This window comes from Anomalospiza imberbis, chromosome 8 (assembly GCF_031753505.1).
Source record: "Anomalospiza imberbis isolate Cuckoo-Finch-1a 21T00152 chromosome 8, ASM3175350v1, whole genome shotgun sequence".
NCBI classification, from domain to species: domain Eukaryota; kingdom Metazoa; phylum Chordata; class Aves; order Passeriformes; family Viduidae; genus Anomalospiza; species Anomalospiza imberbis.
Window position 1 is genome coordinate 28,783,096 of NC_089688.1, and position 27,482 is coordinate 28,810,577.

Here is a 27,482-nt window from a genome sequence, read left to right on the forward strand (position 1 = left end):
GATGAACCAGTTTGTTACAGACAGCCTGGCTGTCTGATTGAGATAAATGCCTTTGCTAAGCACAGCCAGACTGCCTCAATTTATTTTTCTTGTGTTGCTATTACCTAGCTAAGAATACAAATTGCTTTACCTGAGCATTTCTATACTTCGTATTTTATACATTACTTTTATTATCTGTTCTTTTATTTTCCAACTGAGCTTGGACTTCTTTGGAACTGCAGAGACTGTTTAATTCTATTAATAAAATTTATACTTACTGGGTCTTTTGGATTTTGTATTACAATTTCCCCTTTTTAATTTATAAAACCTTTTTTTTTTTTTAGGAAGAAAGATGGAACATAAGGCAGGAAATATCTGAAATTATGACCACTGGCTACCAATCATGAACCTGCACTTTTACTTACAATTCATGCAGAAGGTTCTGGAGTTTACCTGTGCCTATTTGACAAAAAGCTTTTACTAACTGCTCATAAGAAAGATAATTTCTTGCTACACACAGGCAAGCAGAAGATTTCTGCCTCATGAGAGAGAAAAGGATTTCTTGTATTTGTGAGACAAGAAAGAATACCAGTAATTGCAGCAGCCCATAATTAGGACATTAGATCCAGTCTACCACATTTTGGTCCCAGGCACAATTTTCCATGGAGAGGAATCTTGGATATTTTTTTAGGTAAGGAATAACCACAAGAGACTGAAATCACCAACATTTTTCTTTGCACAAATTCCTTGTTTTGTTGTGCCCTCAAAAAGTTTCTCAGGCATTGGGACCACCAATAAATCCAAATTAGCCTTACTAGAGCTGAGTTACATATTGCTGAATGATAACAAGTAGAAGTGATGTTTTTTGACAAGTTGAAGATAAATGGGACCACAGTGGCATTTGGTCCATATTTCTCCAGGGTGATGTTGCTGCAGCTCCTTCCCAAGGGACTCTTGTCACAGATCACATTTGGGCAGTAACTGAAAGCTCAGCTCCAAGTGGCATTACCAAGAATTTTTTGCTGCATTACATTATATCCCCCAAGGTGCAGGAGAACACTGCTTGCAAGTTTGATGAGTAGCGTGCATTAGAAAAATGAAGCCATTAAATTCTCATCAGCTTTTCAATTTTTAATGTTATAAAACTCTAGAAATGCTTTTTGTACCCAGGGCATGCACCAGTTAGCACAACAGCAAAGCCTGACCCTTCCTATTCAAGTCTCTTCCTAATGTCTCAGGCTCTCTCCTTCCCTTTATTTAGAAACATCCTCATTGTGGGTCCTTATAGCCCAAGTTGATTTTACCAAAAAGACACAAGTGGCCCTCACTGAGAAGGACCTGCACTGAGAAAAATACCTGCTTGCTGTTTTCTGTAAGATGCATCTTGTTCTGTACTTCGGGCTTTCTCACTTCACCTTAATATTTTTCACTACAGTTCCAATTTCAGCTCGTATCTCTTTCCTTTGTAACTGAATACTGGCATCTAAGATGTCTTTCAGACCAATCTATTGACCTCTTCTATGAATTTATTACAATCAAAACCCATTAGTTTTAGACCCTATTCACAGTGAGTTACATTTGTGGCTTTCTATCACTCCCTAATGATTGCAGTTTACAGCCTTTCAGACCACCGTTTTCTTTTTGGGCTGGTAAATGCCACCTAGCACAGCCTTTCCACCAGGCAGAATGAAGATTCAATTTTTTGGCTATTTCTGTTGCTTTCAGTCAATTTCTAAGAACTGAGAAATGAAAACTTTATAACACAAAGGCACAGATTGACTCTTACACAGAATGCTATGAAAACCTCTTGTTTTACTTGTTCAGCAAAAGAAAAAACTCCAAAAGCTCCATCTTGTGCCACAAAAGTGGACAAACAGAAATGTACAGAACTGGATTAGCAGATGTGTCTGCCTTCATGTGAACCTGGCTGAGGAACTCAAATGTGTGAGCAGAGATCAGTTAGTACCCATTTTCCACTCTGTAATTTCACCCCTCAATTAGTTATCTTTTCCTAATTAAGCATAGCTGTAAGATGCAGAATCCTCCCCAACATCACTCAATCAACAATTTAATCCTCACAATTTAAAAGATCTTAATATCACAAAAGTGAAATCAGAGACTCAACAGACCCCCCACAAGCTACTAATAATTAGGATGGTTGATATGAACACACTTCTGCCTCATCAAGTACTGTTTCAGAAAAATAACCAGCTTCCCAGTGCTGCTTTCACCTTCTTAGGCAGTTTATAGCAGAAGCCTGACACACTGTCCCTACACAAATAAATTTTAGTTGCATGTATTTTATGTACAGAACAGACTTATAAGGGAATAAGAGTAGCTTCACAAATTTCAATCTGGTTAAGCCTCCCAAGCCACCTTTTAAAAATCAAATATACTTCATGTCACTTTTTTATTAGCAAGGAATTTCTTTTGCTGTCACATTATCCTTTAGCCAAGTTAGTTTATTTTTCTCCAAAGGTTCCTCCAGAGCAAAGCAGTGTTGATCAATGCAATGTCATTGACCCCCGAACACAATGTGTTAAATAATTCTCATTGTGCACATTCCATGACAAAACTGATGTGAAAACAATAACAAATGTTCAGCACAGGAGATGGTTAAATAAAGCCTCTGGAATTTTAGGCTCACATGCTTTAATCCTATAACCTAGACTGCCTCTCTTTTTGTTTATGTGAGCTTACCATGCAAATTATTTTACTTGCTATTTGTAATTGAAAAATAAATCTGCTTCAGAGCTCTAGAACTCAATTTCAAAACTCAAGAGTTCATATTAAAAAGAAAAGAACCTTCAGTATCTCAGCAACTGACTGATGTTTGAAAGCCCAGAGAGTATTTTGGGCAAGCCTATGAAAATGCACCAGCCTTCCCTTTCTTTTGCCCTGCCCTGAATGCATTTGTTATGCCATGTTTTACTTTCTTATCTTACAGCTTCTGCATTCACATATTCCTGCCACACTCCAAACTCTTCCTTAAGACTTTACTCCTGTTAGTATGTTCGAGGAATTCCAGCCTGCAGGTTCTGCTCTGCACTTCCTGTGCCCAAAGAATGTGAAGCAGAACTGGGACACAGAAACAAGAAAAGTTGATGCTATTTATGGTGTCTTATATTTTACTAGTGGGGAGAATGGCAAGCATGACTCTAAACCCTGAAAGTCATTCCTAAGGATGTAGTGAATTAGTGTGCAATGCACATTAATCCCAACAGACATGGTTTAGAAAAGGAAACTTAAAGCTAAGTGAGTCCTACAGAGCTGACACTCTGCTCTTGCCACAGAGCTCTCTCCAGTTCTGACCAGACCTCAACAAGTGTCCCAGAGCCTTAGAGCCATCTCTGGACAGACGGGAATTAAACATGAGGCACAGGAAAAAGCATCTGTGAACTGCCATTCAGAAATAAAGTAATTTTGGTTCAGCAAAATAATTTGTAAAGACATGCAACTCTCTACAACCTGCCAGACTGAGTCCCTCAGAAGGCCCCAGAGAGAATAAAAAAAAATACCTGCTTCAAAGAGGTAGTAACTCAGCTATAAAAATTGTTAAGGATACAAAAAGCACAAAAGATTAATACAGATAGGGCAGGCAGAGTAACAGCAAGAAGCAATGAGGAGTAGTTTTCTCATGTAAGTAGGTTAATCACAGTCAAGTTTTTGTAGGCATGAAAAAACCCAGCATTTTAAAAAGAGTTTCAGAAGAGAAAAATAAGTAAGCAATACAGATGTTCATGCAGCTTATGTCTGAGATGACACAGATGGAGTAAAATGTGGGCTGATTCCCTGTTAATTGCAAGGCTACAAAACTCTTTAGTGGCAGTATTCTGAAGAGGTACAAACCAGGCCAGACTACAGCTGCTGAAGCCAAGGAAATGATGTTGCAATAACCAAGATGCAAAATCACTGACAGCTTGGATGAAAACTTAGCAGTGTGCAAAGACAGGAAAAGCTGTCATGCAGACAGAGTTAGCAGGATTTTGATAGGCTGGATGGAAAGAGAGAGGAAGAGCTGTGAGCTGAAGGGAACAAGCAGATTACTCATTCTGTGAGGAAGCAGCACAGCAGCTGGAAGGGGACAATGCAGGAGCCCTTGGGCAGATGAGGAGCTCCAAGTTAGCAATGTTGGTTTAAGGCAAAGCAGAGATGAGGGGACATCAGAGGTGCACTGAGATCATAGGCTGGTCAAAAGCTGATGAATGTTGAGCACAGAAGCATATTTCCAACACTTCTTAATTTATTAATTCTATTAGCTTTGCCTAGACAACTACTTAACCATTCCAGAAAGGCTGGGCTTTACCTGTGAACCAGTGACTGAAGCTGTTTTAGTACTTCAGTTCTCTTGGAGCTACCTCATTTGACACAGATTGTTCAGCAGATTTCCACAGCTCTTTGTTTTCTGCAAGTTAACTCTCAGCTCAGACTGGTGCTTGTACTTCAGTGTGTCTCCTGTTACAAGGTTTCTACCACTGCCTTTTCACACTTTTCTCTACATGATGCCCCTCATTTTCCAGATGCTTCCATCTTCCAATAGCTAACAACAAGAGCTGCAACTTCTGATCCATCCACGAGGAACATTTGGATGCAGCAATAGGAATCTGAAAGACTGAATGGCAATTCAGGATTCTGTTTTCTGCATTTGTTTCTTCATCCCCGCTGCTTTGAAAAAAATCAGCCGTGTGTCAAGTTAACATGAATTATTTCCCTAAACTCCAGTTCCTGCAGTGGATCACACACCCCAAGTTAAAAAGCCTTGTCAGCCCTTGCTGTTTGTCAAGCTTGCCCATAGAAATACACAACCACAGACACAACCACAGACACAGACACTAATTAACAACATTCCATTGTGCCACAAATGAGAAATGCCAAGAGATCTACCTGCACCCTGCCCTGCTCCTTACACAGCTCCCACTTCACGAGCACACATGCACACAGACAGCAGGCAGACAACAATATACAGAGATAATGAATGGGTCTCTAGTGTTTCAGATTTACCTACAACCGTGTCCTTCCATCAGAACTTTAAGAGTGTTTTGCTTCTGGCACTAGCATTAGCAATCCCACAATACAGACTGTTAAGAAAAACGTTGCTCAACATTAGAGATAGTTAGAAACAGAGTTAGAAAAATCTGGGTGCTTCCCAGGAGCACTCTGCAAATTACTCATGAGCTAGAAGATATTTTACAAACTGTGCATTGCATAGCTGCTGCCAATGGGTTACACAAGTCTCTGACTAAAAATTAAAAAAAAAAAAAAAACCTAAAAATGAATATCCTGATGAAAAGAAGAATGTGTACATCTTATGTATTAGAGACACAAACTGAATTGGAAATAAAGGACATGCATATGGAAAGTGCAAATATCTGAGGGGCGATTGCGGGGAAAGAATTAAATGCAGATAAAACTCTTACTGGCAAAAATAACATTTGAATTTATTTTATATCCAGACTATCCGGTTCACAGTCCTTTCATTCCTACTGTGGGAAAATGAGAACTGGAAAAAAAAGTCCCACCAAGGAGGCTCTTTTCTTTCCCTCCTTTTTCCTTTTTTTTTTTTTAACTTTTAAAGTCTGTGATGACCTAAAGAAAGTAACAAAACAAAACCGTGTCCGGTATTTTAAACTCAACTTTCCCTAGGGTCTCAAAACTGCATCTGTTCCATGTGCAGTGAATTCAGCAGGAATACATTGTCCAAGATGACTAAAACATCAGAGTCTGCAGCGAGGGACACCAATATATAAAAGTAAATAGTAAGAAAAAGGCATTTAAGAGGTGAATACATACAACCTACAGTTACTGCTTGGTAGAGTTAATTCTTCTTTCAGTGTTTCTAGACTGTATTTATACAGCTTATACTAAATTGCCCCAAATACATTTTATCATTTAGCTTATAAACTAGGGCTTTAAAGGGGCATTTCTACACTCAGCCTGTAATATTACCTTGTAGGCAGCTTGTCTCATAAACTGCTTTGCAGGCTGCTTCCAAATAGCAGGCACTGTAATGACCCATCTTACTTCAGTGTTTTCAAAGTCCGAGCCTCCTTGGTCACTGAGCTCCTAAAAAAGGAAAAAAAAAAAAGAAAAATAGAGGCGAGTGTAAAATGATGGGTGTCTACAGGAAAGCCTTCTTTTCTGCTGGCTCTGATAACAGTCACCCTCTTTTCAATTTTTTTTCCTGTTACATCCATGCTACAAATCAGAATTACTTCCAACCTGCCAAGAATGCTTTACTGTGCCAAAAGGTGGGATTAAGGTTGAAGCTTTCTCAAGGAGGCCTATAGAAAAGTTTACTGCTCAAAATAAAGTAGAAAAGTTGGTTTTTGCAAAAGCAGCAATTTATAGAATATTACAGCACATTTATGTACATCCTTAGCCATGGTGTGGGATTTGCTGTTAGCTTGAAGAATTCACACTTGCATCTTGATTAATACACAGAAAAATATTTGAGGTACCACTGTTGAACATTTATGTTTTACAATCTGGATTTTTCAATGTCTTCTTTATATACCACTTACCTTTAAATCAAACTTTTATAACACAGTTAACAAGGAAAAGTTACAGTTAACCCCTTTAAAAAAATGACTGATTGGTCCTTCAAAATTCTGGTTTAAGCAAACATTCAAGGCTAGTTTAGTACTTTTATTGTACTTTTTTCCTCCCCTTAAAAAAGAGCAAAGTCTGTACTGCATTTGCAAATTAGGTGATATACTGACATGTTTTGGGCAAGGTTCCAAGTAAAATGTCATTACCATATGTCCTATCTAAATCTCCATCCAAACAGAGAAAGGTTCAGAAAGGTGGACAACAGGCCTTTAGAATGTAAAAAAAATGTTTCTGCATTTGCTGAGCCAAGGTGTTGTGTTTGTTTAGCTATGCTGCAGTTCAAAAATCCATGCTGGAAAAGTAGCACCTTTATATTGCACAGGGCACCACAGACAGACACAGCACAGTGCAAAGGAACAGCTCACTTACATGGCATATCTAATTAGCTCCAGGATTCACTCACAAATGCCAGGGATTTAGTTATTAACATCAGGAAAAGGATGTAGCCCTGAGCAGGCAGCACAGCAAATATATGGGATTTTATCCAAGATTCGTATTTGCTAAGAATGTCCCAAATTTACACACAGGTCCAAGTCTGAGACTCCACAACCAACCCCAGAAAAGTACAGTTAAAAATGTCTCTGACAAGATGAGGCATTTGAGCTGTAGTGGCAGGATTGTTTCTCTGCAGCCATAAGGAACAGACTGGGATCTCAGAGAAAATAAATTAAATCCATTCAAAAAAGTAGGTTAGCTTTTAACCACAAGGCTATTTTAAACAATACTTGCTTGGATGAATACTCTGATTTGACCCAGGAATTGCTCTGCTCACACTGACATTATAGTGGCACATTGGAAGCCAATGTTTACTTAACACACAATTGACTATTTACACGAGATTTAAAATCTCAAAACCTGATCACTGGGGATATGTATTCCATTGGAGAGTAAGAAAAACAATCTTGTGATCCAAGAACACTGCAAAAAATGAGCACTGCAACATTTCAAATCAGAAATAGAAAATAATAAGCTTTTAAATTTTCTTGTCAAATGTACCTTTTTTTTGCCCCCATTAAAAACAGAGTAGAAAATACCTAAGCCAGTAAAAAGCTATTCAGAACTCTGCATCACAGGGATGCTATTAGTGAATCAAGCTTGACCTGGGCAAGGGGAAATTACTTCAGGCTATTGTGTGCTCTCCAGAGTCCACAGCCTGCCCAGAGTTTCTCCACCTGCCTTGATTCGTTTACATCAAATACAACTTAGGTCAAAGCTTGGCAAGGCTAAAAATATTAAGCTCATATTTATACTAGTTATAAATACAGAAAATCTTGATAAGGAAGCATTACCCCACCTTTAATGCCTGTTCCTTAAAGAATTGCAGAGCATAAGCAAATATCTCGAGTGCTTTGACTTTTTTGCCATTTGCAGCTGTCAGGTCTGTCTCCATGGTAAGATTCTACATGAAAGAACATAACTGGAAGTTATTAAAAGGAAAAGGCAAACATCAAATTAATTCCTACTGCTTGAGGACAGTGAACTCTTCATTATTCACCTGATTAGGAAAAAGTGACAAAACTATTCTGAAGAGGATTTAACTCATCACTTGAATTTCCTGGAGCATGACACTTTGCTGCTTATTTTAGACTTTGTTTTTAAACACTTACCATGCCTACAGATAACTGCAGGCAGAGAAAGAAATATGGACTAAATATTAAACAATTGCAATAGATACATCTGTAAATAACTGCAATAAAGTTGCCTATGCAAGATACTTATCCAAATTAAAAGTACAGATTTTTGGTTGCCCACCAACAGATGAAACCAGAAAACACCTCAAAACAGTACTGGCCAATTCCCAAAGCTCTAAAATGGATTAAAGACAAAAACACAATCAGTAGGAATAATGTCAAATTAACAGCCCTACTGGCACTTGCAGTTCTGGCAACAAATTCTGGATGCATTTGCTTGGCTGCTCTAGAGCTCAGTCTGGCTCTTGTATCCCATTTCTGCTGACCAGATTTATCGAACAAACCAACCTCATGCAGACTCCCCAGACAGGACATGAAGATCTAAGCAAAGCAGACACTGAACCTTTAAGATCTACAAGGAAAGCTGGCAAGATACAGTAGCCAAATGCAGTGAGAAACGAAAGGAATCAAAATGCTAACTGAAGAGTTTAATTTACTCAGTTTACTCTCTAAACGCAGAGATGCTTCACTTCTAGTTGACAAAAATTTAGCAGTGTTCAAAGGAAAACAACTTGAGTAGCAAACACAGTTTGGGGGTTACTTACACCAGTGGTATGCAGCTTCATCTTAAACTTTTCAAAATACAACCAGTGCTTTGATTCAGTGGGATCCAAGTCATGGTAGAAGTCTCTTGCTGCATAGCCAAAGCTATGGAACTTTCTCTCTGGTGTTAGGAGGATGGTGGTGGGGGTCTTCTGGTTGGAAACACCCGGATCTCCACCTTCCCATCGCCTGGCCAAAAAGTGAAACAGCTCCAGTAAGTGATGCTCAAGGTTAGAGCAGCAGGAAAAAACAAGTGTATCATGAGAAAAAGCCATGCGGTGGCAAATTGCACAGATTGCTTTTCCCCCCCAAGACAGTAATTTCAAACCTTATAATACCAAAATCAAGTGGTTTTATTCCCACCTAAGAAAAAAGGAGTGCAATTTTCATTTCAGGTAATTCAACAAATTTTTGTGGTTATGTGTAATTCTTAAGGATATATCACACTCAGGTAAGAACACAGGTTCCCTGAAGTAAGCCATACACAATTAAGGAAAGAGTTTTGTACTTAAAATTTCTACCTAAGCCAACACATGCAATAAATATTGTAGAGAAAAAGAAATCAGTAATTATCCAAGAACACTAATAATAAAACACCAAATATGGCTTTTCCTGAATGGTTAATTGCAAGGGATATTTTTCCCATTTTGAATTTCCCTTAAGCAGGGACTTGCTTAAGTAATCTAACATCACCAGGGGGAGGTTGATTAAATCCCCATTTCTGTCCCAGAATATTCCCTGAAACAAGACAAGCCAGTTCAACCAACATCTGATCATGTGCTTCATTTCCTAGACACCTGAAACTCTGAAGGCATCCATGCCTGCAGATGCTGAGCTCTTTGCACTGCACTTTCTACTCATGTGAAGTTGATAGATTTTAGGTTTCAAATACCCAAAATGCTGTACAAGTTTTAAACTACCAAAAATGAAGCAGGATCTTAAGGATCTCCAAGGATCCTAAAGGCACCAAAATATTTCTGTCACTACTGCTGAATAAAACTATCCTATCTCATCAAAATTGTGAAGGTCTCTTTGGGGGATACCCATGGAAGTATTAAGGCAAAAGTAAACTCAAAGCTGCTTTCACAGAACGGATAAGGAAATAAATAAGGAAATAAATAAGAACATTGAATATGGGAACACCCAGCAGCAGGAACTGAAGGGGGGCATGGCAGGACAAAAAGGTCAGACAGTAGAAAGTTGTAGAAACAGCTGTGAGCATGCCTTCTCCATCACAAAAAAAAAAGGCAGAATTGAAGAAACTCACATTACTGTTCCTCCCCCCACCATATACAAGTACTTTCTGTATGAGAAACAAACATTTACCAGAAAATATTTTCTTAAAAAGGCATCAGTGGAAAATCTGTTTATGCTCTCAGACATAATCATAACACAGCTCAAACAGGAGCCAAGTTAAGATCACACAGGCAACTGCATTCATTATTAAACTACACGTCAATTGCTTTTTCTAAAGATAGCAAAACGTACTTTCAGAACATACTCCTGCCAAGCCCTCGTTCTGAAGCATAAAAAGTCTGCCTTGCTCTGTGGTAGCTGTTTATGTGACATAGGAAGAGTATGTGGAAAAAATAATTTCCATTTCACTCTCAGAAACAGTTGAATCCATTGAAAATTACTTGACCTCCAGACCAAGGCAGAAAACTGACACGGCAAACTGCGATTTAAGGAGTTGGTACCTGGCAGAGTAACAAGGAATGGGATCTTCTAAAGGGCTGAGACCCCTTCAGATCATTCAAGTGGATCAAGCAGAGAAAAATCTCTCTTTTAAGCTCAAGCAGCAGAGAATAACATGTCTGAACTTCTTTCAGTGCAGAGGACAATTCCACTGCCCTGAAAGCAAAAACAGCATGATGAGGAGTGGAATGATTTCCACATTCATCCACTTGAAAAAATTTCCCTAAATCTGCCTAGTTCTGCTGCTCAGCCCCTGAGCCATCATCAGCTGGCAAGGGTCTGCTCCAGGTCATTTCTTCTAACCTGCTGCTAGAAATGCACTTGGTCAACTCCAAAATCTTTGAGTAGGTGTTACAGCAAACATATGGTTCCAATGTGAAGAAGCTGGGATCTCACAGCTCATGAACAGAAAACTCTGCTATTCCACCAGATTGTTAAATCCCACTCACCCGCTGCAAGCAGGAGGAGACAGACTGATATCGTTTTTGCCTGGAATCATTAATGATTCATTCTGAGTCACTGGTGGGAAATGCCATAAATAGGCTGTGGCTAATAACAATGCTTCTTTGTTTTTCATTATGGCCAGGCACTTTTTCTCTTTCCGGAACAAGCACGCTTAAGGTGCAGTTTAAATGAAGACAAATTTACGTTCAATGCCGCAGGATGAAATTTTCAAAGCCACCTGGAGAATTGGATGTTTGCTTCCTGATGAGTTTCTGATGGAAACTGGACACGGTAATTGCTCAGCACATTCTAAAGCCCTCAGTTTGTGTTACTGTTCAGTCACAGAAGGGACAGCAAGGAAAGACAAGGGGAAACATGACTCTACCATTTGCAATCAGAGATTTAGAAATACTCCCCTGTGATGTTCCTCTAGAGAGAAGCAGATGCAAAAGTATGGGAATGGTAACTCCTGGCTGCAGCACTCCTGCCAGGTGGAGCCCTGGCCTCACTCCAGTTGCAGGAGGATTTCAGTCAGTAGGACTAGGACTGCAACACTTTTGTTTGCAGTTTCCTTTCATGGTACCAATAAAGGCAAAATAATGGTAAAAATTGGGAAAAATAAAAATAAAAAGGAAATTACTATCAAAAGCATAAATCTATACAAGCCAGAATTTCTCTAAATATATGTGGGGGATATTTCTGCAGTGCAGAATCACGCTTAAAAAAAACAATTAAAAGAGAACCAAGGTAGATTTCTTTCAAATGCAGACATATGAGTTCCTAGGCTGATATAAAGTGGAGTATCTGAACACAAATATAAACAACTTAGACCTGTTTATAGCCACAGAGCATCTAACTGTACACTAGAAATGAAAATAAAGACAAGAGAGTTAGCGAGGAAAGAAGCACGAGGTTATACAAGGGTTAGAGAAATGTCTTTACTTGCACTTCAGCCTGCTGAGAAAGACCAAAGAGGGACTTGTGCAGAGTGATGAGAATTTGAGCCAGAGCTGCAGCACCACAGTCAAGGAAATGAAACACTGGGGTCATCAAAATGCAGATGAATGCCACCAGCAGTGTGTATGCAGAAAAAAGGCAGGTGTGTGCCTCCCAATTTATTATTATTCTTCATTTATTCTTCTCCATTTGTGAAATACTCCCATTCAGCTATCTAGCCAGTAGCCAAAACATCTGTAACTTCATGTAAGTGCATATAACTCAAGAGGAGTTTTTCAGAACTGTGTGACAGCTCATGTATTTCCTCCAAATGAGATGTTACTAACTCATTCTACAGCAGCAAGTTTTCCATGTGGCTCTGGCACTGCCCTGCTCACTGCAGTGCTGAGCTCATGGCCAGGCAGCTCAGATGCCTTTCCTCCAGTCTCAAGTTATGCTGCAAACAGCACTCACTGTAACACATTCACTCTGCAAAAGGAACCTGAACCACAGCTACCTGAAACAGAAGCTGGGGTAACTACCTAGAGTTGTCAGTACCACCTAAAACTGAGAAAACAGTAACCAATGTTTTGCAATCAAAGTGAAGTCATTCAGTGAACATTTACAAACCCACACCCAACTCCAAACATGCTGAGATGAGCAAGGCCACTCGTACATTTAAAGATAAATCTGTGCTTAAAGAGCTTTATTCAGTCAATGCATACAAACTCTTTTTTTTTTTTAAGCATTGGGCATGACAGCAAATAAACACACAGTCAAAAATGTGACTTTGTTTGCCTCTTAATTACACAACAAGAATCATGGCACTGCTGGCACTACACTCAAACTGGTGCTAAAGCCCTGTGCGTTCATTCTTTTCCAAAGGAGGACTTTCTGAATAAACCCATCTTACCCTTTTAGAGAAAAGCAGCTTTGTTAAAAGGCAGACAGAAATCTAAGTATCTGGAAAGAATCAACACTAAGGAGGGAAGGTGGAAAAAATGTTAGGAAGTAGAGAGGACCATGCATCACTGGTATCCTTTATTTTAATGCAAACATTCTCGAGTGCTGGCGGGAAGCTACATTTACTCTGCTGAAATATTTGTAAGTTATACTACATGTAAGCCTCATTATATACAGCCCTTAATACCTTCTGAACTACTGCAGACTTACCTTAGTAAATATACCATTCTTTTGACTGAATTTCATTATTTAATGAGTATTAATATATAAATACATATAAAAATATTGTATATATTACTTTGTAAGTCTGTTTCAGTTACATCTTGCCAAAATCCTTCCCAGATAGAAATATCTATTTAAAAAAAATTAAAATAATTATTGGTATTAAAATTTGCCATTGTTTGAAATACCTGTTGGAATTATGAATACACCCCCCAAAAAAAAGTTCCCCCCCTCTGGCTGGAAATACATGAAGTAATTTATTTAATTTCATCAACATCAGTATCTCATATCGTAGCTAGATAGCTCTGAAATCACAGTCATGCTGCCATCATTGCATAAGGAGGAAAATGTCATGTTTTGAACCACAAGCAGCAAAATGCCAATTGAGATTTGGAATCAGCACCTGGATTTCAATGTCCCAGTGACTGACAGCAGGAAGCCTGGTAAAGAGAAGGGATTTCCCCAGGGAAGGAGAATCTAGTCCATATTGTGAAACCAACAGCAAAACCAGGTCCTAAGGTAAACCTTGAGCCCCAGGCGCTTCAAGGACTTGCCCAGAAACAGCAGTGATTCCACACAGTAAAATCTCCAGCGTTTACAGGAACAACACAGACTTGCTCTAAACACAATTTAGTCTGATCAGATACAGCTTCAGAAATGTGCTCCTTCATTCCATCAAACTTCTTTAAGAGCTTCAATTATTACTTGGTGCCAAAGAGAGTAGGAATTGATAAACATGGGTTCCAACTTGCCCACCCTGAGAGCTGTCTGAGGCAGCAATGCAGGGTGTGTCGACTTCAGCCTTGTGCACCCTCCTGTGCTGCTCAGAGAACAAGAGATGGCTGAAATGCAGAAAAGACCTGGAAAGCATTACTTGTCCATCCTGCAAATATCAGATATCTTTGCAACTGGATGACAGAATACCATTGCTAAATTTACTTTCCTGTAGACAGTATTTTAAATCCCTCAGCTGCATTAGTTTGCAGCCATACACAAACCAACTATGCAGGCTGACTGCACAATCAATAATGTCTGCTGAGATTTAGGAAGCTGCATTCAGCTCAGCTACCACCTTTGCTTAGAAAAAAATGCAGTATATCACACTGGACTGCAGCAAATTAGGCTTTTTGACCTTTTGTTCTCAGCATTACAGCAGAGTACCTACTTCTGCAACAGCAGCATTGTTTAGAAGAACATCTAAGGCTGAGCTTCTCATATATACTTTTAATGTTTAAAATTATCTATATCTTGCTCTCATTACAATACAGTCACTTAAAATATACTATAATAAGAATTAAATGTGTTTTAAGTTATAAATAACTTTTAAAAAGACTATAAAATATTATAGCAATGGTTTGTAGGGAAAACCTTTCAGGTAGTTGCCGTAATAGTTTTTGCATTTGTGATTGCATAGAGTTATATTGTGCTGTCTTAATCAAGAAATAAAAAAATAAAAAAACTCCCTACATCACAGCATCAAAGTCTGTCCTTTACATACATATAACACAGACAAATTTCACATCAAACCTTGATTTTCACATTCATGCCTTTTGATTGCTTATTTCCCAATATCAAAGGATCATTATCATAGATTTGATTCAGATTTAATACCACAAAGCTCACATCAGCCAAATGAACTCCCAGTGCAAGTAAGCAGGTGTAGTACACCCACCTATACAGAGTGTGATTCCAGGGGATGGGCACCTCCTGGATGCCATGACCCTTAGGAAATCAGTCTCTGAGATAAGGGCATCCTGACTTACTTATTAACACTGCTCCCTGAACAATTCTGAATACTCAGATTCCTCCTTCTACTCTGTCATCTTGTAAACTCAGCAAAACAGGGAAGGGGATGTGCTCCCATTGACTATTAATGCAAATCAGAATACAATAAGATGCAACAAAAAGACATAACCATGAGAAATCTGCACACAGTGGTAATGCCAGACAAATCCAGACACTTCAGGCTCCTGTAACAAATATCTATGGCTACTGCAGGCAACCCATGGTATCAGAGTCAAACTAAATGCTGCATTGCAGCCCTTACCTCATTACATGAATACATTCTGGCTCCTTGGTGAAGCTGTAGGCGTAGCCACTGGATGTTGTGCCAAAATCAATAGCCACAACAACAAGAAATAACTGTTCCACAGCATCATCTGCATCAGAGTCCTTCTGTTCAACAGCAGAAGCAAAATAGACACCGAGTCACTGGGCAGAATCATTGTAACCTGTCACAAGTTTTGCTCTTAGAGACCTGCATATCTCTTCAGTGAAAATGAGGACTTCCCTAAATTTGCCTTTATGACTGAAATTGATACCAGAAAGATACACATTTCAATGAAATTCAATACATGACTCGACATATATGCTAGAGCCTTTTATACATCATTTTCTATTCAAAGCTTCCTTCATACTCATTTTTTGAATACTTCTTATCCTGTATTATTAAAACTTAAGAGTTTGGGGCTGGTTTTGTTGTTTTTTTCCCTTAAACTGCTCAGCTGAACAGTTTGTCCATTCATGTGATATATTTGGGACCTACTTGGTGGTTTTAGGAGTTAACTATGTCATAAGTATGAACATGAAATACTATTACCATTCAGAAATAACAGAGACAGACCTACCCAAAAAGCAGCAATAAGCTTTATATGCCATGTTATAAAGAACAATTTATAGAACACCTATTTAGCCATCACTACATTCTGTACTCCTCCTGTCTGTGCTGGAATGTGGGAAGCTGTTCAGCTGCTCATGACAAATTTGAATCCTTCTCCCTGCCTTTCACCTATAATCCTGCAATCCCTGAAAAGCACAGTCAAGGGCAATATGCTCCAGACCCTTCACCAGCCTTGTTACCCTAAATCCACCAGGGCTGCTCAGCCTGTACTCCCAGAAAGACTTGGAAGGAACTGATGTTACCTTTCACAGACCAGCTGCCACATGACCTCACTGCATGGGCAGTGTTCCACCACAGATCTCTGTTAATTCCACACCTCCCTCTTCCTGTTGTATCCCTACATCTTCCAAGATCACTCCTGCTACTTGAAACAGAGAAACAAGAGCAACAAGTCTCCAATGACAAAAGACTTGTTTGGATTCTCCTAATAAAAGTTTTTCAACTAAGACAATGTCTTTCTCAAAGAGTTTAAGGAGCAAATCTAACTGAAATATGATGTAATTCATCAGTATGACAGAAGTAAAAGAGGAATTTCAAGAGTATATAGAGAAAGAAGGGAATAAGAGCCAAAAACTACAGGAGAGAGCACTGGAAATCCTGAAGATGGGTTTTTGCACAATTCTGAACTTGAATCAGAAAGCTAAGGCTGACAAGGATAAAAATGTGTTCTGAACACAATCCCTTGCAATAACAAGAAATACACTGCATGTACTGTGTTACAAATCATACAAGTGACCTTAAAAATGAGTAGGACTTAGTTTTAATAGGAGTTTATCAACAAAACTAGCATGATGTGCAAGAGATTAAAGAGATTAGGGATGTACACTAGCTAGGGACATGTTCTTGGTTCTACAAGCTTACGGAAGTGGCTATTTTCCTTAAGAAATAAAACCAGTTACTTCTATTTTGAGCTTCTACCCCTCTCTCTCTCTTGCAGCAGATTCTTTTCTCTGAGAATTTGGGTTTTACTGTTGAGTACCATATATATCCTTCTTTTTTTTTTTCCTGAAAGAAAGAAGACTTTTCAGGGGCTGCCTAAACAAATCAGTGATAAACACAGGGACAGACCTTGGGAACCCTGAGGATCAAGAAGTCCCTGTGTTTGATAGAAAAACATGCAGGAGCAAGTCTATGAGTTCAGCAAATGAAAAACAGCAAAACCAGGAGTCCAATGAAAGAAATCAGAGCTCTGTCAACAACTTCAGTGTGACCACAATCTCACTTAATACTATGGATAGCATAAAGGGGATCAGTATGGAGGAAATGACAACTCTGAAGAAATTATGTCCCACTAAACAGGCAGAAAGTAATGTAAGCATGCAGGATATGTTAAGAGTGCATTTCTTACCACAATGTGTGATGGAGACAGTGGAGTTATTCCAGGGTCTCCCAAGCTTTTGGCTGGTGATGAGTAAGCAGATGTGGAAACTGCATCTAAAAGGAAACAAACACCCATCAGTGTCAGCAAGCAGAATGAGTATATGCAACAGTTACTTTGCATACTGCTAAACTGTCTTCCAGTTGTAAAGAATCTGCTAAAACACAAAGTAAATTCCACAGCTGCCATCTAAATCATGTTTAACCTTTAAAACATGCTAAGACACAACTGCTGTTTTAGTTTTACAATGTCTGACCTTCATAACTATTACCATTCTTTTATTACGTTGTCATGTACAATCTTAAAAGTCTTCCTAAACATATTCAAAATGCATAGTTGGTACAAGCAGCTTGATCACCTACACTGCCTAAGACTTAAATGTACAAATGCAGAAACTAAATACAAGCTGTGAGATCCAAAACAACAGACCCATTTACAAGAAAAAGAGGAGCTGACAGCAACTGGAGAAAGTAGGAGGAGTAAGCTGCAATTTGTCCATCCTGAACCTTTATTCTGAAACTTTCCCAATACTGTCTCTGTATTTATCCTTCACTACATTCTGCACTGGAACATCCTGCAGCTGTTAATACTACTGCAGGACAGAATCCAGCTGGGAAAAAGGAAAGCATTATTAACAAGTCATCAAAGAAATATTTCTACCCGGCATACAATACTAAAACTTCATTTAAAGGCACAGACCAAATACTGTAATGCACTAATTTTATTTTTCATTGTTTCATTTACATTGCTGATGATAGAAAAGGAAATGGCTTAAAATAATTAAGCACTGATGGCTTAGATGGATTTTTATATAATCTGTACTCTTATGAAGAATGCAATAGTTTATCAACATAGAATGTAGAAAAGGTACCACACATCCTGTCCATGCTCATAACCCTCTGCTCCAAAATTTAAGCCCTAAGTGCTTACTGAATTCTCTTCCACAGAATACAAGCTATAATTAGACGTAAAGCAGAATGATGTAACAGGCCTCTGAACGTTAATAATAACAGTTAAACAATAAATAATACATTTCAACGTATTTTTATCATCTGCTTGGATGCAATTCCTAGATATGAATGACAATTCAGAGCATCACTCCAAGATGACACTGGAGCTGCTCTCCAAGACCTCAGAATTATGTAGGGAAGGATGGTAATCAAATATGTGTTGTTTCCCAGGGAAGATTCAAAAACCCTGCAGTGGGCAAGTATGAGATAATTCGCCTGCAGGGAAAAAAAAATCTTCCTCCAAACCTTAATTTTGCTCTTGAAACTTCATTTATTTCTTGAAGTTATAACATGCATGTTCAACCTGATTTTCAGAAGCATTTGCAGAAGCACAGTATTTGCATTTTCTACACAAGTTCTCCAGGAATATATTAAGTTACTCCTCTTGCAGTGAAGTACAAAAAGTCACAGGCCAAAGTCGACAAGCACAGAATCTGTTCGGTTCATTAAGACATCTTCGGAACAGATGCTGTTATCAGCCTCCTTTGTGCCATTTTTAACTCTTAATTTTTTCACCAGCAATGTGCTATTTATTTTAGAATTGAAAACCTGTATTTCAAAGTACAAAACACAAGAAAACACAGGAAAAAAAGATAAAATAACTAACAACATATATTCCTGGCATCCTGCTGTAATTCCTGGCCGAACCTGAAACATGTTTCCTAAGACCAGGACACTGCAACACTGACTCAACATTTTAGGAAACCTGCACTTCACCCACACTTAGGATGCTGATTTGGAGCACCTAATGTAGACATCAAACCATGTGTTTTCACTGTTTCACTGTGCCACTAATTCTTCTGGTTACCTGTTTCGACACTCATGTTTCAGAGATGTGCTGGGGCAGGTCCAGAGGAGGTCACAGAGATGATTCAGAGGGCTGGAGCACCTCAGCGATGGAGCCAGGCTGGGAGAGAAGGCTCCAAGAGACCTTAGAGCACCTTCCAGTACCTAAAGGGGGCCTACAAAAGAGTCAGAGAGGAACATTTTACAAGGACATGTAATGACAGGACAAAGGGTAAGGGCTTTAAAAATGAAAAAGGGCAGATTTCCATTAGACATCAGGATGAAATTCTTTACTGTGACAGTGGAGATGCACGGGCACAGATTGTCCAGAGAGGCTGTGGCTGCCCCACTCCTGCAAGTGCTCAAACCCAGGCTGGACAAGGGCTTGGAGCAACCTGGGACAGTGGAAAGTATCCCTGCCCATTGCAGGGGGTTGGAACAAGATCATCTTGAAGGTCCTTTCCAACCTCCCGAATTATTCTGTGTTTCTAAGATGCATTTCCCAACCTGTCTTCAGCTATCAGCTTTGAAAAGTTATTTTTACCTCTGTGTGCAACTCAGAAAATTCTGTGTGACAGGATACACATTTTTAAATCTCAGAGAGCAGTGAATAAATACCCAGAGCAATATGGACATCCGTCCAATGAAACCACTAACTTGGGTGGTGTCCAAGAATTGATTCAAGCTATTTAATAAAAAAGACCCTTCCAAACCCATGACCATCCTGCACTGCCTTCATGGCTCCTCCTGCAAATACCCAGCTAAATAAAATAATTCTACAATGAATCCTGGATCTAATGCCAAAACTTCTCAACAGGTAGTGAAATGACTGTCAAAAGCAAATGAAATTAGGATATTAGTAACATTATACTATCTACCCCATCTCAACTGCAAGGTGTTAAAATATATTTGTCTATGTGGGAGCTTTTGTATTTTGTTGAGTTAGTGTTTCCATGGTGAAAAAAATGTGCATGTTTAAGAATTTTTACTGCTGTGTTCTGAAGAGCAGTAAATGCATGGATATTCCAGGATATTTAAAAATCCCTTATCTCTAAAGCACTGCGATTGGTTGATCTGATAGAAACAAAAGCATCTGTTCCAAGCCAGAGAATGGGAAAAGGGTTGCAAGGAACCCGATTTGCAATCACAAAACTGAAAAATGATGCCCAGACTGTCCTAGATAGGATCAAGGTATTTGGAACAGTTCTTAAAAGCAGAATGACTTAGAATGACTTATTATGACTTCTGCAACCAAAAACCATAATCAAGTAATGTTCTACATAGCTCAAGTTCCAGCTTTATCTCCATGTTTACAAAGATCTTTGTCAAACTACATGCTATGACAAAAATACAGCTAAATAGTATGCACTAAATAAACATTTAAATTCTTGCCAATTTACACACCAAATTAAATTGAGGAATCTGATTTAGAATCCAAATTAAATAAGTCCTCAAACAAACCAGTATTTAAAATAACCTTTTTCTAAATATGATGCAAACTTATTGAATAAAAATTCTTACATTTACTTCTGATATGAATATTAACCTTGGAATATGGTTTGGGTAATTTCAGTAGATGTATATAGACTAAATGTGAACTCGTTAAGATTTCTAACTTTAGTCCTAGCCTAAGCAATTGGCAAAGAACACTTTGTACATTTTTAAAGTGATCAGAAGTTGAAGGGAAAACAGAGAAGGCTCCCATTTTCAGGCAGATTCCCAAACCATTACAGAATTGGTAAAATAGAGATCATAAGATATTGTATTAATAATGAAATCATGTCCATTATCACATTAGCTCCAATTGCTGGTTTAGCAGACTTAATTTAAATTAATCCTTCTTTTCATCTAAACAGATGCAAGAGTTTATTTTCTGTGGTTTCCTGCAATGCCTAATCTGTTCAGCTCTTTCTGTTATTCAGTAAACGATCACCAACATTGTAGATTTTGACAAAATGCAATGAAGGATTAACCTTTAAGTGTCAAAGAATGCAGACTAAAAGCAAAGTCCAGAACATTTATAAAAACTTTGCTGATGCAGTGTGGGTATTTCACTGATTGCATGTTCAGCTGAATCTGATTTTCTGATAGATCTGGAGAGCAGGACCAAACTCATTATTTATTTAGAGAGATCAGTTAATGGCAGCTGGAAGGCCATCAGTCTGTTCTGAGTATTTGAGAGCCCCTGCGACACATTCCCATTCAGGACTGGATAAATGAACTTTAGGGAGCTACTAAAAAAGCCAGACATGGACCAATAAAGTCTCAAATAATCAGTTTCAAGCCACCAGGTTAAAGAGGGTGACTGCTAGACCTCCCAGTCACAGGCCACTATGGTGGTACTCAACCAAAAAAGAATTCAGCAGTCACACAAAATCTTCTATTTTCTATTCAGTATTTCATCTGTATATAATTCAGCTACATAAGGCATCAGTAAAATTTTCTGCTTCACATGTTATGGAACTTGTTTATTTCCCCAGTGAAGCAGATGCCAGAGCAGTGGATTCTGTCTAACAGAAGGTTCCCTGCAACCCAGGTGCCAATAAACAATGGATAAGCTAAAGTGGGCTTTGTCACCAAGCAGAATTTAACAGGACAAATAAATCAGGAACCTGGGAATCAGGGTGTCGGGCTTTGCAGCATAATGCCCAGAAATGCTGACACACCAGGGAAGGGGGGACATTTCTCAATGTGCCTTGTGACACCAGTTCTGTGTATGGAAAAGAAACAACTTTTTAAAAAAGAAGAAATAAGGACTCAAGCCCCAGTCTGCCATCAGAAACCATTTCAGGCACATTCTGCACTACTTCAGAGTGATGGCTACAAAAGCAAAGGCTTCACCAGAGAAGTTGCACTTTCCAAACCTTCTCAGACCTCACTCCCAGGTGACTGGATCTCTCTCCTACAGCTGTTTCACAAACCAAAGAACAAGCAAAGGAGCATCACTATGATATCACCTCTGTCAGAACATGTCTGAATACCACTGTGTACATTATATCCCAATCAACACAAGCTAATTTATATTTCTATCCTGACAGAGTGACCACAAACCCAACAGGAACTCTTCCTACAGGATCATTCCCCATTTCAGATCATAGTTCCAGTATTTTAATGAGTGCTTTCACAACAAAGACACCAGTAGGTCCCAGCACAGCCTTTTCCAGGCTCCCCCAAACTCCCAGCTGAGAGTGGCTGCAGGACACCACCCTGGCTCAAAAGGAAAGCTGCAGTAACTCTTTTTGATTTGTGTAATGCACATCCACTGCTCCAAATGCCAAATCCCCAGTGCTCAGCTATTTGCAGGCTGCAGGTGCACAGGGCAAGTTGGGATGCATTAGACCTACTAAAAATGTCACTATTGCAGCTGATCTTTGTGGCTCCAATAAATCCATGTTAATTGAACTCACCATGAACACACTGAACATGGCACAAATCAAACACTTGCACATATCTCATGGCCATTTGTCTGGAATTTCCAGCCATCCAGCATGTAGTAAAGGTGACTGCTGCTATTTGTATACACACTGCTCTGCTCTCAGTCAGGTTGCTGGTAATACCAAAATCTTAGCCAAATTCTTTATTTCCCATTCAGGCATTATATCTGGATTTAAAATTTAGGAAAAAAAATGGAAAAATAAGGATGTACTGAACCAAACATGGATATAGAGTAGCCATCAGGCAACAAAAAAATGGAATAAACCCATTATTTTTCATTCAAAAGATTATAACCTTTTGAGCATCAAAATAATTTTGACCCAAGTAGACCTTCCTAATGGTGTTTGCACAAGAAAAGAAGGGTTTACTGTATTGCTATTAGCTGGCAACTACTGCACTGATGAAGAAAACCTTATTCAGCTTTTCCTATTGCTGAGATTTTCCTTTGCATTAAGCACAAAATGTCCGAGCTTCCAAATGTAATGTGACAACCTACAGCATTTTACTGTAAATACAAAGATGGCCTTTTAAAACAATTACAGAACAATAAAAAAAGAGATGGAAAGAAGGAAATAAAAAAAACCCTAAAATATTCTTATGCATAATAAAAAACCCCCATATTTTATATCAGAAGTAAGAACCTTCTGTTCCTACTGAAACCAATGGCACTACTGTTATGACCATCAATGGAATTACAGTTCTTTGTTTTAAAATGCCACTAGGCATCCAGCTGGTTTGCTGAAGACTGCAATACACTTCTCTTCCATGAATACAGCCATAGCTAATCTCTGATACAAATCCAAGTTTCCTGATTCCATTTTATAACATCTAGTCCCTCAAAGAACTGGAATTCATTGCACTGATACCAATTAGAGTATAAGGATTTCCTAAGTAAAAAAAATCTCCCAGTACTTTGGATTGAATTCTACAAACAAGACATGTTTGTCATTACAACTTTGACCTTTTCCATGTATTGCTTTTATATTGTCTCCCATCATGATTATGCTTTGACTAAAGAACTGCATTTTTACTACACTATGAATGCTTTCTAAGGTAATTTTAAGATTTTACCATTACAGTTATGAGTATCAAAAAACAACCACAGTTTCATCCTGTCACTCACTCTGTGGACAGTATTCATTTTCCTGAGCCTCAGCAGCAAAGCGAGACCAAAAGACACCATCAATTTTCTGTGAACTTAATTTGAGATGAAAGAAACATGCAAGAACTCGTAATAACCTTCTGAAAATGCCACATGTGTTATGTTCACTCCTCCCCTGTTTGACAGGACATTGGCTAAACTACTTTACCTACAACTGATCTGACCTCCTTAATGCTTGGTAAGATGGACTAAAGCTGAGCAATCACACTCACTGGGTCTGTAATGCCCCCGCAGATCCTCACCAACAGCTAAGGCTGCCCTTAAGCTGCCTTCAACTTTCACCATCTACACCATAAGGTCTCAAATCCAGCTCCACCCTGAATGACCTGAGAGTTTTCCAGCTTCTGTGATCATCCAGCTCCTTTTTCCCTCCCATTTCCTTCCCCACCCCCTGATGGGATTCCAGTGTGCTCAAAACCTGCTCATGCCCCAGAGCCTGGGGTTAGGGGAACTCAGCAGCAGTGCCCTGCAGTGATGCCTCTCTTCCCAATTCCAGCTCTTCCACAGCCATGCACTACTGCCAGGAGATCCTGGCTTACCTGCAACAAAAGGCAGGCTACATGTTGTGATAAAGGTGGGTTAACAGATTTGGCAGCTCAGAGTGGTAAAAGACAATTCTCCATGATCTCCCTAAATATTCCCCCGACACAGTTCTGTAAGAGACACCTTCAGTGCACACTTACTACACTTCTCTTCCTTCAGCAGGCTCTTCTTTGAACTTGCTTCCTTCACACTTCCTTGCACTATTTGCCTCTGAGCAAGCACTGTCTTCCTGTATCTCTCACCTCCTCCCTTGTTGCTTCCAGGAACATGTAATGAAGAGAAAACAAACCACAAGATGTACAGAACTTAGGTGAAAGGATACCTTCCTGGAAAAGGCTTCCTGCTGCTTCTCCTTCATCATCATGTCTGTCCTCATCTACCTCCTCTACTTGGTTCACTGCAAGGCTGTCAGGAATGGCACTACTAAGATTATGCTCTAATTCCCAGGACCATACTCATAAAACAGATCATTTGTGATGTTAATCACTCTGAGAGAAACACCATTTCCCACCTCAACTGGACTGGTTCACTGCTTTTTCTTTTTAAAAAACAACATCAAAATATTACAGTTATAAACCTGTTTTACTACAAGTTTCTATTTAAGAACCATGTCAAGATGCAATTGTATCCTGAAAAGAATGCAATCCTACCTTTCTCAATCAAGATATTCAAAGAATCAGTGTTCAGCTTTTCAGACTGTGCATCCAGCACACAGGAGTAAGAACATTTTGGGGGGCATTTGTTCACTCAGAAGGCAAAAAGGTTATTTAGTTTTCAAGCATTCCTAGATTCAAACAGTATCTCGCAATGCATCAAGCTGGATGAATGTAGTGACACCTTTTTCTTAAAACATGAATTGGGAAAAAAATTTGAATATGTTTGTCTTCATTTTGACAATCTTCTGGAAGGCTTAACATGATTCACACATTTATAGAGTCTTGACAAGAGAAAACCAACCAGTCTCATCAATTCACAGTAAAAAAAAAAAAAAAAGCAGGGGGCAGGGTAGAAAGAAAGAAAAGCTAAACTAGAATAGCCATTACTTACTGTAGTCAGCAAAGTGGTGCTGTATATAAATTCCTTCATATTCTTCAAGGCTATTAAACCCAATTGTGTTCAAAGATGGAAAAATAATAACTGTGACAAAACGTCAAATACAGGTATCACATTTGAAAAGTCATTAACAAAATCATCTATGAAACTATAGTCTATGGCTATTGGTTTAGCTTCTGAGCAGTATTTCATTGCTACATCAAAAACCAGATTTTCTTTCTTTTTATTTGATGGTCTTGAAAACACATAGTTACCAGGCTTAAAGAAAAGCTTAAAGAAAAAATACCTTATGAGAAAAGAAGAAATTACCTGATTAGTATTTGTAGAGTAGATCACAAAATCATGCAGTCACCAACCAAAATCCACTTCCAGAGGTTTTTATACTAACACCCATCAGGGTTGCATTCAAGTGCCATGACAGTGCATGCACAGAGACCACAGTGACCAGCCAGAAAATCAACTGCAAATTTACACTGTCACGGTGACAAGCCCCTGGCACAACTTTCAAACCTTCAAAGGAGTTCCTGTGGCTAAAATCGTAACAGGAGCGTAGCTGAGTAAGCAAGAGAGCTCCTACAAAAGGTTGATTTTTGAATGCAGCACTTCCACAGTGCCAATACTGAAAGCTTTTGTAAGTGGCATGCCCTGCCGTTCTGATTACTGCGAGTGCTCTACTCAGGTATCCATGGAAACTTGAGAAATAGATGTTAAATTTGTTGGATCTGTTTGGCATCAGGGAATGGGACTAGTTGCCAGTCAGCCCAGTCTAACCACAGGTAATCTGATCTTTAATCATGGAGAAGGCATCAAAAGTCCTCAAATGATGATGAAATCCACCAAATGGTCACATTTCCCAAACAATGACAAAAGGAGGGGGAAAGGATGCACTGAAGAACTGTTATTTTAATGGTGTTATTATCTCCTGAGAGAGAAAAATATCCCAATCCCTGTAATGAGGAAAGGGACACCCAAATATTCACTCTTCCAATCTCACAGGGAACAGGAAAAAAAAAAGCAAGCATGGATACAAATGTACAGAACCTCGCAGGGACAGGTGGACATAGAGTACACAGGACTGTAAAAGCCCTTTGAGAGAAACTGCTTCAGCCCTAGAGATCAGTCCTGAATAGCACTGAGAACCAGGGATGTATCCAGAAATGGACACGTTGAAGTTGTGTCCCCAGATCATTTCCTCTGGGAGAAGGAAGTAGCAAAGGGAGACTCTGCTTCCTTCCCCAAGGAAACTAGTGCAGGTTGGGCAGGCTCCTGCAATAGGAACTGATTTTCTTCAGAGAGAGAATGTGGATTAACTCCCTCACATGACATGGAATTGCTGTCATTGAACTACATTCACATCCACACTTTCCTGGACTCCAACTGGTAATGATTACTCGAAATCTCTCTCAATATTCCTCAGAAACTGCATCTGCAGAGCACAGCTTGAGAAGGTTGAGTTAAAAGCTAAAAGCAAAATCCCCTCCAGGTGTCCCATTCTTGCAAATTTAGGTACCCCTGGAACTGATCCATGTGCTCAGAGCCTGCAAATCTGTAACAACAGAGCTCCTGATCTGGACCAGGGAGAACCCAGTGAGTGAGTTCTCTCACTCCAGGGGAGTGGAGAGCAGAAAGCCAGGGCAGGGGAGCACCAACACCGCTCACGAAGCCACTCTGCTGTCCCTGACACACCCTCGTGCAGCCCTGGGTGAAGAACAAAGGCATTCTAGGCTTTCTGGCCACATATTCTGAGGAGTTTTGTTTATTTATTTGCTTACTTCTTAGAAATGACTGCATTTTCCTCTTCATTTACATGAAAATGTTTCTCAAATCCCTCTGGGACAGCCTTTGAAGGAATTTCCTGTTTTAATACTGATTACTGACACAGATCAGCATTGCCATACTAATTTTAAAACACTGCAAAGTCACTGTTTTAATAGCAGTTCTAGAAAAAAATTAAACTTGCATTTGTATATTTTAAATGCATATCACTATGATTCTTAACAGCACAGCACACAGGCCAGAGCTGACACGTTTTGAATAATGAGAGCTATGGAATGTTCTTCCAATATCAAAAATATGCCTGGTCACTGAGAAAAGGCAGATTGGATGCAATGACCCAGGAGCCAGGACACTCGTCACAGCGAGGAAGATGAAGCCTGCGGATCTGTCACAGGCATTTCAGATCGCCGAGGCTCAGCCTTGGCAGCAGCATTCCCTCGGTGCAACAGCAGCATCTGTGACCTTACAGCACCAAACAGCTGCACACTCTGCAGTGGAACATCTGTGAAGCAAGTGTACCATTTACAGCCACGGCCCATGGACTTCAGAGCTCATCCCTGAAACAGACTCCAAGGCC

At 39.3% G+C, this 27,482-nt stretch overlaps 1 protein-coding gene across 1 annotated transcript in view; it reads right to left on the reverse strand.

Annotated features, from left to right (window-relative positions):
• HSPA12A (heat shock protein family A (Hsp70) member 12A) overlaps nt 1-27,482 on the reverse strand; it is a 49,022-nt gene that overhangs the window by 18,068 nt on the left and 3,472 nt on the right. Inside the window, exons 2-7 of the mRNA XM_068198179.1 lie at nt 18,959-19,112; nt 17,111-17,196; nt 15,130-15,257; nt 8,825-9,011; nt 7,883-7,987; nt 5,926-6,042 (exon numbers count right to left, since the gene is read on the reverse strand). Coding sequence (XP_068054280.1) covers nt 5,926-6,042; nt 7,883-7,987; nt 8,825-9,011; nt 15,130-15,257; nt 17,111-17,196; nt 18,959-18,974 — 639 coding nt within the window. The 5' untranslated portion in view covers nt 18,975-19,112. The remainder of the gene's footprint in view (nt 1-5,925; nt 6,043-7,882; nt 7,988-8,824; nt 9,012-15,129; nt 15,258-17,110; nt 17,197-18,958; nt 19,113-27,482) is intronic.